Genomic DNA, 10,569 nt, shown 5'->3' on the forward strand with positions numbered 1-10,569 from the left:
AGGAGCCTCGGCGCGAGCCGGTGAGCGTGGGGCTGCCGCGGGCCCGCCACCCCTCCCGCGGGGCGGTTCCACGTGGCGGGGCTCGCTGCGGACTCTGGGCGCGCGGAGGGGCGCGAAGCTGCCCACGCGGCCCTCCCCAATGTGTCCTGCGGAGCCCCGAGGAGCTGCCGCCCTTTGACCCCGGGGGTTAGAGCGGGAGGCCTCAAGGTCGGGCGTTGCAGGAGGCGACTCGTGTCGGGGTGGCGAGTGCTTGAAATTCACCTCGGGGTGGGAGCTGTCGCGGCTGCGCTGGTGGCCGGGGGATGAGCGCCGCGCGGGAGCAGGCGGTGGGAGGGAGGAGAGCCCGGCGCGACACCTGCTCCCCCGCGGGCCTTGGCAGTAACCCGGGCACTTGCCAGAACCACTGCCTTCCCCTTCTCCCTCGGGGTGACTCTCTCGTGTATGCGTTAAACAAAAGGAAACGGGCCCTTACGGGACAGGACCACCCTTGCAAGGGAACTGTTTTAAAGAGGTTTAGTTTCTATAATATCGAGAAATTGCTTTTCAGGACATTTGTTTGTTTTATAGTTAGGAAAGCATCTGGTAGGAACCTCATCCTCCGAACCATGACCAAAATGTGTGTTGGTTTTTGCTTGTTCTATGGTGCTGTTTTGTTCTTACAATAATTTTTCTGTTTTCCTTTTTACTATTTTATTAAATTAGAAATTGCTCTGAGACAGACCCTAGTGTAACAGTAGGGTAATGTTATGCACCAAGTGAAAAATATTCCCTTGTAAAGAAGAGGTATTTGACATGGAAGGGTTCCTTTCCTTCCTTTATTCTAGACCTAAAAGAGAATCTGAGTTGGTATCCTTATAATTTTGGTGAACCCTGGGCAGAGTTTAGTTCTGGTTACAGTACTCTTATTCTCAAACTTAAATTCCTTTTATTCCTTGTTATATGTGTTGTTCCCCCTCACCCCCCCCCCCACTCTCCTGCTGTTACTTCTGTGAAACTGTATCTTGAAAGAAACATGCAGAGGGTGTTTTTCTTGTTGCCAAAGTCCATTCCTCACCCACGAACACTTCCACTTCCTGTAAGATGTAGAGATTTTGTAGTGTCTATGACCAGCATTTGTGCTGCTTGCACACAGGAACTTCCTAATTGGTTTTGTTAATTACTTTCCAGTAACTTTGCATGCTAGCTCCAAGCCAGTTAAAGGTCAAGTGGTGAATGCAGTAGGAAATTACAAAGTAAAATCCAGCCCTACGCTTTCTACTGGTGTGTTAGGAAGAAAATACTTGAGACTTTGATTTTGTGTTTGGTCAAAAATTAACTTTAATACTTTGTCCAAAACATAACCTTTTTCTTTTCACTTTTTGTCTTGGTGAGCTGTGGTCACGTATCTTACGTGCCCTCCGCACTGGTGTATTCTTAATGGCCGCTACCCTGAGCAGATCTGTGTAGGTTTCTAAATCAGTGTTTACAAAGTAAAGTAACTTTGCACTGAGTAACAGAAAGGGGCAGCATCTTTACACTTCTCTAAAAGTTAGCAGGATTCTGTTAACTCCATTTCAAATTTATAGCCCGGTTAGCAAATGTATTTTTGGATACGACACTTAAAATCTTAAAAGAAGGCAGATCTATTGGCTCCTTTTAGCTCTAAGTGCAGTGTGAAAGGATAAATGAGACCCAACTATAAGGATATTAAATCCTTGGGGGCCACAGGAGCTGTCCCTCTTAACTGCAGGTCCTTTGATTACAAGAGAAAATTGTCTTCCTCAGAAGCTTTCTGCCTGGATTGATGAATGTGTTCACACTGCCTTAAGTAGGCCTATTAACATCAAAGGCACTTTCAGGTTGCTTAAAAATGACAGAGTAGATGTGTAGTAAATACTCTTGTGTCAGGAATGTTAATTGTGCTTGATCTTGCTTTTTGTATTTAATTGGCAAAGGTACTGTTTGGAAAATCTGTGCTTCTTTTTTGCTGTCCTTTCCCCTTTTTTCTGAAAATACAGACAGCCTTGATACTTCTTGCTGGAAACATGTCAATATGTCAAAAGTGGTGCTCTTATCTGCTACGAGAAAAGAGATGTAGCTTTGTTTAACCAATGATTTGTCTCAAGAAATTGAATTGGATATCTAAAATGCAGTCACTTTTCCTTTACCCTTCCAGCTCCCTATTAAAGGCGAATATAATTTTCATAAGCATGTGCATGATCCTGTGCTTTGAGGGGATTGGGCACAGTCCTATAGATGTTTATTCACAGCCCACTTAGCTGTGACAGCCACTTATGCTTTGCTGGTTTGCATCCTGAAAAGTCACCAAGGCTGTGAAAAGCCACTTGTCTTTGGCAGCACTGCTTGGATCTTTCAAGATTAGACTTTAGATTCCCACGGCTTTTTGAGATACCTTATACTGATGTCCTCACTAGAAGTAAGAATTTTTAAGGCTTGCCTCAGGAGAGTTGCCAGATATAGATGGCTGTTAATCGTCTTTAAACCGGGGAGCTTCCAGAAAAGGAAAGTGTGATCACAGGTTATGAATCACTTTTGTACATTGAGTGTAGTGTGTATGGATGTGCATTTTCTTTAACTATGACCTGTAGCTCAGAAGGTCTACTCCAGTGTTTCCTGAAAATTCAAACAGGAGAAGTAGAAGGCAGGACTGGTATCTAAAGGCTCTCTGAGGTCTTTGGCTGTGTTTTCCCTTTACCCTTTTACCCTATCAGGATCACGTCTGGAGGCTGTTTTCAATTTGTTTTGTTTTTGTAGATCTAGAGCTGGGACTGGGTAGTTGGTTTGTCAGGTTCCTTCAGCCTTTGGAGTCTTGTAATTTAGGCTTCTGACAATTGTCACTCTAATATGGTATTTGACTCCACCTTTATTTACTGTGCTTGATCTATTGAGGTTTCTATTAAATTGATAATGACTGTAGAATCGTTGCCTCACCTAGGGTTGCACAGGAAAGATTATCTAGAGCATTAAGTCTGATACTTCTCCGTTGTCAAGAATTACTCATATAAAATGATATTTGCTGGTGATGTATTCCATTATTAGAGTGCATCAAGTCTAGTCTTCAAGTAGGAGTGACCAACTTAAGGCTCTTGATTTCCATGTGGTTCTCTTGCATGTGTCCTTCCCATCTGGGATTGTGGCTAACGTCTGTATTATGTGCAGCATGCCCAGAAAGTGGGGGAGATTCTGCTAGAAGATACTACTACTTCACTTTTTATGGCATATCTAATAGGGCCTTGCCAAGGCTGGTGTTTAATTTGGTGTCCAGGCATCCAGTGACTTAATTCAAGGAGAAGTGCACCACTGTGCAGGAACAAAAAAAGCCACTGAGGTAGTTTGGTACAGAACCTTAGCTCTTATATTTGATCCTTTAGTTTTCCAGGAGGGAAAATGAAACACTTCTAACTTCAGCTGAGGCTTGCCATGGAAGACTCAGAAGGACATCACTTCAGCTCAGTGGAAGAGGAGTCTAGATACTGGAAGGAACTGGCTATGAAGTATAAGCGGTGGTAAGGCAATTTCATTCTTTTAAGTTGTTCAATATGTATATGCTGAGTGCAAAAACACAGATAGCAGCACACGGGGAGAGAGGTTCAAGATGGATGGGGTATCTTGAGTGGTAGCTGTAGCAGTGTAGTGGAACAGGCTGCACAAACTACATCAGTCAGAGTCCTGTGTACTCATTTGAGCGGTGAAGCTTGCTGCTGCAGCAGTGTTGCTTCTTGATCCCACTCTGGTTTGAGTTGGACTGTGTTTGCCGTCTCTGTGCTTTTGACCACACTCTGCGTGACCTGTGTAAATAGAACACACTGCAGAACCTTGCTGGGATGGACAACCCAGGCCATCACAGAAAGATGCTGCTGTTCATCTTTCACATATCTGTATGGATCAAGGATGGTTTGGCAGTGCTTAGTTGAGTGGAGAGCCCTGGCTTAAGGTGGAACTTGCTTTGCCCTTCTTTTTAGCTCAGTATGTCAGTCAAACACGCTAGAGGGTAAAAAATTCCAAACTTGTCCGATGCTGGCGTTGGTAGATCCTTCTTGGACCAGTGTCCAGACTCTTCAGCACTACTTGTACAGATTACTGTAGTTTTGTTCTTCAGGGGAAGTATTTGCAAACAGTCTTCTTCCTTTTGAATATGTAGGTTGAGAGAGAGGGAGGCAGAGTATCCTTGTGCAGAAGAGCAGTATATACAGGATTTTTTTATTTGTCAAGTATACAGGCAAGGATGGCTTGGTTCATTGTGGTAAGTTCTGTTGCTGAAATTGCTCTTCAGTGCTGAGACTACACAGGAGGAACTGCGTGAGTTCCAGGAAGGGAGTCGAGAGTATGAAGCTGAACTGGAGGCTCAGCTGCAACAAACAGAGTCCAGAAACAGAGACTTGCTGTCAGAAAACAATCGTCTGCGAATGGAGCTGGAATCATTTAAGGTAAGAATGGGAGATCTGTACAGTGCTTGCATCCTGAGCGTTAAGATGGGTGAGGCTGTACTGATCCCACTTCCCTTGTGGGCAGACAGTTTCAAGGAAGTTGAAAAGGAAACTGAGAAGTCATGAAAAATATCCACTGTGAGTGGTAAAGACCTCAGTTAATGTTACTGAATCCATTTCACATATACACATGAAAGCTGCTGCATTTGGGTAAAAGACATAAAAGTTCAACAAAAATAAAATCTGTAGTCCATTTACTTCTGATTTTAGAAAGAGGGTGGGCTGTTTTCTTTCTCAAGAAGAGCTGAAGTGACAGGAGGAGTGGACTGTAAAAGCCATCTTACCACAATGTTTGGGAATGAAATAGGAATCAACATAAAACTTGAAGTGGAGAGGAAACATTTTTAACTTTAATTCTTCTTCACAGTAGATAACCTTATAAAAACATACTCTGCTTAAAGCAACCTCTGTAACAATTGGTTATTCATGTAGGCTGAAACTTCAGTACCAGCCTGCAGTGAAGGGACAGAGACTCCATTGATGGTCAGATCAGCTGACAGTTTATTACAATTGGCTAAAAACAAAGACTCAAACCTTGCAGTTCTGGTCTTTTATCTGAATCAATTCAAGAGCAAAACATTATACTCTTGAAGCTGTTGAGCAGCAACGTTAACTGGGCCCGTCGAGGGCTGGTGTCTACATGTAGGTCAGCACTACTGAAGCTTGCCAGGCCCACACAGCTTGTTGCTTTCAGCTTACCGGCCTGTTGTGTGTGCTTGCTCTGTCAGAAACCACAGAGTTCACAATGCTTAAAACTAAGTGGAAATAATGCTTTGGAGGGTTTGTTTAATGAGTCCTGAAAAGGCAGCTGAAAGTAATACGTCTTTTAGAGCTTAGGGCATTTAAATTTATTGTGCAGTTGTGCTTCAGAAAGGAGGAATTATGGCAATGTGCCACTATCCTGTAATCAAGCAGGAATTTCTTACCTCAGAAGGGGTATCTTTCCCTCCTTGTCTCTGCATTACATGTGGTAAAACAGCTCTCTGTATTAGTCATGCTAGGTTACACACCCTGGTTTTCAAGTTCCTGTGTGGGGATTTGTTTTAAATGACTTAAGTGTATTGTACTCGCAGGCTGGACTGCGAAGCACTTCAGGAATGCTAGTGATACAGCAGTCTGGCACCTTCAAAATAAGTCCCTGGCCTGTTGAAGTGATCTGATATTGAGGTGGTGGGGATAAAGTGCTGTGGTAGATGATGTGCTGTGAGCTGACTGCATTTGGATCTGACAGAAGGAGAGAGGCGGTGTTGAATGGAGAAGCTAAACCTTCTCCCAAATGTACTCTTCTGTATTGTGCCCTAAATGGAGACAGAGGTTGTTTTAAGATAATGTCCTAATCGTGTTACGTAAGTACACTTGAAATGTTTTAGAAGCTAGAGCTCTGAATATACTGTGGACTAATAAAACCACAGAGCAGTGAAGGATTTTGCAGGCTCCAAAGGAGTACGTAACAGGTTATGATGGCATGCATAGATTTTTGTTTTTTTCCTTTCTCTTCTTATTTAGACTCGTAAGTACTACTTGACCTTGTCTTGTAGTTGAAAATAAGTGACTCTGTTCACATACTATTTTGTGCATTGCTAGAGTGCTTGAGGCTCAGAAATTGCACCAGGGTCTTTGTCAGGGATGCACACAGGTTCACTTTGCTCCAGGAGATCGGTGGATGCTGATCATGGAGAGGTGGTGGATTTTCAGACAATCCTGTTCTAGCCAGCTACTTGCCTAATGAGTCCTCTAAATTTTCTGTGCATTTTCTGTGGCAGTGCTGGATGATTTTTTTTTGAAATTGGGATGCTGGTTGTTGGGCCTTGCTATCTGCACTGTACAGCAGTAATGTAGCATTTCTCCATCCAGTTGTCTCCGTTTTTTTCCTTTCCACGCAAATTTTATGCTGATGTGAGAGCTCTAGAGCTCTGTCCCTGTTGCATGCTTGGTCACCTGCTTGTGCTGGGTAGGTTCTGGGCATGCTCTTTTCTTCGTCTTGCCTTTGAGTAAGGAATGTTGTGTGTGAACAAGACAGCTGCAATAGTTTCATCCTTTCCTGTGGAGAAAGGCTCAAAGCTCTCTGTATGCAGATATTTCTTGTACCTTTGCAGGTAGAGGGGAAATGGGGAAGCACAGGGGAGAATTGTCTGGGAGAGAAAGGAACATCCTTGTGCTGTGGAGGCTGGAAATTGCTCCCCAGCACCATCTAATGATAAGGAGTGATAGGAAGAGATCTTACCTACTGGCAGTCCAAAGGTAGGGGAGCAATTGGCCTTAAGAAACATCACCTTATAAATAGTAAAATGTTAAAAATCTTACAGAACCGCCCCCTCTCTTTAGGGGGGCTAAGTCAAAACCAAAGAAAGGAGTGAATGTGCATTGCTGTGTCCCTGATATGCTGTTTGGTTTGCTATTCTTTAGGAAAAGATTGAAATGCAGCATTCAGAAGGGTACAGGCAAATCTCTGCTCTGGAAGAGGACTTGGCACAGACAAAAGCTATTAAAGATCAACTTCAGAAATATATTCGAGAACTTGAACAAGCCAATGATGACTTGGAAAGAGCAAAAAGGTGACTTTGGTTTGTTTTGCTTTTTTCCCCCTCTCCAGCTTTGTCTTGTCTTCTGAGCTGGGTGACCCTGAGTTGTTGGTGGTGCTTATTAGTGCTGCCATTCTAAACTAATCACTCTGTAGTGATTTTAATGGTGACATTTGTGGCACATGAGAAATGTGACACCTCCCTCTTTCCTCCCCAAGCACTTCTTCCCTTTCATATCTTGGAAGCAAAAATACAAAACATCCTGCTTTCTCTTGCAGGACAAGCAGTCCTTGATTGTGTTTAAAAGATATGGTAGTGTCAACTTATACACTCTCTTTCAGAGCCACTATAATGTCTTTGGAGGATTTTGAACAGCGTCTAAACCAGGCTATTGAAAGAAATGCTTTTCTGGAGAGTGAGCTGGATGAGAAGGAGAATCTTCTGGAGTCTGTGCAGCGTTTGAAAGATGAAGCTAGAGGTTGGCTAGGATTGATGTTCTCTCTCACTTTCTCCCAATCTGTAGCTGAAACGAACTGTTTCACTTGCATTTATCATGATGTTTACATATTCCAGAGATTTTTTTTTGTGTGTGTGTTGCTTCTCTCGTAGATCTACGACAAGAGCTTGCTGTGCAGCAGAAACAGGAGAAACCCAAAACACCGATGCGAGCTACTGTGGAAACAGAAAGAACAGACACAGCAGTGCAAGCTTCCTTATCTGTGCCTTCAACCCCTTCGGTACACCGGGCACCCAACATGAACATATCCACTCCTGGGACATTTAGGAGAGGTGACTGACAGGGGACCAACACAAATATTTTATACACTTGTTTTCACCACATTTTTTCTTGCTGCAGGAGGAGTGAGAAAAAAGGCACCGAGATGCATATTTCATTGTGATCTTGGTATTCACAGATGGTATTTTGTGTGTTTATTTGTAGGCTGTTAATTTCCGCTCGTGTCCCTCACGATAATTATTACTAGATAATTCACAAGATAAGCTCTTGATTTTTAGTTATCACTTCATAATTGTCCCAGATATGTTGGGCTAATTTAGGAGAAGATTTTTTTGAAAATTCAGTGTGATCTTGGATGCCACACCTTTGTTATGAATTGGCTTCTCAGTGGTGTAGTAGTCAGACATTTTTTTCTCTCTTTTTTTTTTTCTTTAACTCTGCAATAGCAGAGTAAATCATTTTAGCTGTCTGCTGAATTACTTCATCTTTGCTTTCATGCCAGTAATAACCTGTTTATGAGCATGTATTTATATATTCCAGTGTCCAATACTAGCTCTCCATCTTTTTATCTAAAAAACTAGAAATTTGGCTCAGAAAAGTGATTAACTATCTTCATATGTACAAGGACAGTAAATGTGGAGAGTTTCTTCCACTGTCATACACTGATGTGATATTTTAGCTCTGATTACTAACAAAAGCTGATTGTCGGGTTAGGTACTATCAACCTAAAATTAAGTTTCACTTACTCATGCTTCTATAAAAAACAGGATTCAGAAATTCTAGCAAAATGAGATGAAGATCTTTTCTAAGAACACATCTCCTCTGGTCTCACTGCAGCAACAGAGAAGCAGGGTGGGTGCTAGTAGACATCTCTAGAAACCTAAGCCACAGTATATCTGGAGGCTTTAGCTTACAACAGTGTAATCTGAGCCCTGTCAGTGTGGCAGAGCTTCATATTTTTAATGGATGAGGAATATCTGAAGGTCAGATTGGAAAAGGTGAAATACAGAGTGCAGGAAACATCAGTATCAGGCTCTCTTCTGTCCTCCAGTGTCAAAGCTTTTTTTTTTGCAGGGGGTAATGTTTTATTCTTTAACCTGCCCTGCAGGTTTTGAGGACAGTTACAGTACAACCCCTCTTACACCTGCTGCCAGAATATCTGCACTTAACATCGTGGGAGACTTGCTGCGGAAAGTAGGGGTGAGTGATTGGCTCTTAGCCAGTGTCCTGGGAAAGGCAGAGCTGTCTGAGACAGCAGCCAGAGCTGACCCTCTGCCCTGTTGCTCAGGGGAGAACTGAAAGAGTAGCTCAGCCTCCGTGTTGACCAAACATGTCTTGAAACTTGGCACGGGCTTTTTGTGTTTCTGACCACCTCCAAGTAAATATGGAGGGCAGAGAAAAACTGTTGCCTGCTGCCCAGTGGGGGATGCGATGGGGTCTGCCCAGTAATGTTTTCAGCAGAGTCTAATGCCATGTTAGGCTGTGGCTTGACACTTAAGGCAGTGGTGCTGCTGAGAGTGTTATCCATGTGTTCTTTGTCATCTCCATAACCCCTGTGCTTTTTTTTTTTGGCTCAAGCATTTGTATAACTCTTTGTGCTGAACTGCAGAAGTGATAGAGCTGAAAGATAACCCACAACAAAGCGGGGGTTATCTAAGATGGGAGCATCCAGTGGAGAAGAGGGTATCAGTGGCTCAGTTCCCTCAGACATTACCTAATACTTGTCAGCAAGATTCCTGCACTAGACAGCTTGTCTAACAAAAGACTGTGCCCTGGATGTCATTTTGGTGTCTTGAGAGGCAGATGTGATCACATGCTACCTGATACTTGTATCATCTGTGTTTGCTTTAGGCTTTGGAGTCCAAACTTGCATCTTGCAGGAACTTTGTGTATGACCAGTCCCCAAACAGAACCACGGTGTCCATGTACATGAACAGAGATGTCCTTGAAACGCGCCTGAGTCCTCACCAGCCTCTGTGTGATACAGGGTTAGTGCTGATCTGCTGTTGCTTCTTAGTGAGAACCCTGTGGCTAGTAGGGTTCTGTTTAGTATTAAATCTTCAAAATAGTGTTTTCTTATTTGTTGATTTCTCATCCGTAGTAGATTTCTTTAGAAGTGACCAGTTAATCTGAAAAAGTTGTAAAAACTGAACAGCAAATGCACTAATTGCTCTGTTTTGTATTTGCAGGTTAGTGAAACGCCTGGAGTTTGGAACACGGCCTTCAAATATTTCAGGGTCAATGGGCCATCCCTCACAAGGTGTTGTCAAGATGCTGCTGTGAAAAGACTGGCTTAGGAAAAGAATATATATATGTATTTTAAACTTTAGTTTTAAAGAGAATACTAACAAGCAACCAGGCATCAACTTAAGGGTAGGTGAGAACTGAACAAGAAGCTACAACTGGCACTGGTCTCCTGTGCTCATGGCCAGTGCGGCCTCTCAGCTGAGCTGTGTGCCTAGTGTGATGAAGCAGTGCTGCCTGCCAGCGCAGTACTTGAAATCGCTTCCGATGTCAATTGCTATAAATAGCTCCTTGAAGGTCACTTCTGACACTGTCAAAGCCAGTGCCCCTGCACCTATGGCAGGGGCAGTATTCCCTGTGCAGGTCCTCAGGCTTTTGCTTTTAATACAGCACCATGATGTTCAAGTGTGAATTCTAGTTGTGCTGGCTTTCTAGCTTGGGTGTTGTAGGCCTCAGTCACCCAGATTAGAGGAGATTTGTTATATATAATATAATTTCTATATACCCTGAGAATCCTGAGATTTCTGTAGGGAAGCTGCTCAGCTCTTTGCAGGATGTTTGTTGTCCTGCAGGAATTCCT

At 43.2% G+C, this 10,569-nt stretch overlaps 1 protein-coding gene across 1 annotated transcript; it reads left to right on the forward strand.

Annotated features, from left to right (window-relative positions):
* Nucleotides 1-3,380: 3,380 nt before the first annotated feature.
* On the forward strand, nucleotides 3,381-10,366 carry NDE1 (nudE neurodevelopment protein 1). The gene is made up of 8 exons (XM_010217662.2): nucleotides 3,381-3,506; nucleotides 4,274-4,427; nucleotides 6,894-7,042; nucleotides 7,351-7,487; nucleotides 7,619-7,798; nucleotides 8,854-8,945; nucleotides 9,597-9,733; nucleotides 9,935-10,366. Exons 1-8 carry the CDS (start codon nucleotides 3,421-3,423, stop codon nucleotides 10,026-10,028), a joined length of 1,029 nt encoding a protein of 342 aa, XP_010215964.2. The 5' UTR covers nucleotides 3,381-3,420; the 3' UTR covers nucleotides 10,029-10,366.
* The last annotated feature ends 203 nt before the right edge of the window (nucleotides 10,367-10,569 follow it).

The sequence above is a fragment of the Tinamus guttatus genome, unplaced genomic scaffold, assembly GCF_059628265.1.
Source record: "Tinamus guttatus ecotype Peru unplaced genomic scaffold, ASM5962826v1 Tinamus_guttatus_pri_ptg000172l, whole genome shotgun sequence".
NCBI lineage: Eukaryota > Metazoa > Chordata > Aves > Tinamiformes > Tinamidae > Tinamus > Tinamus guttatus.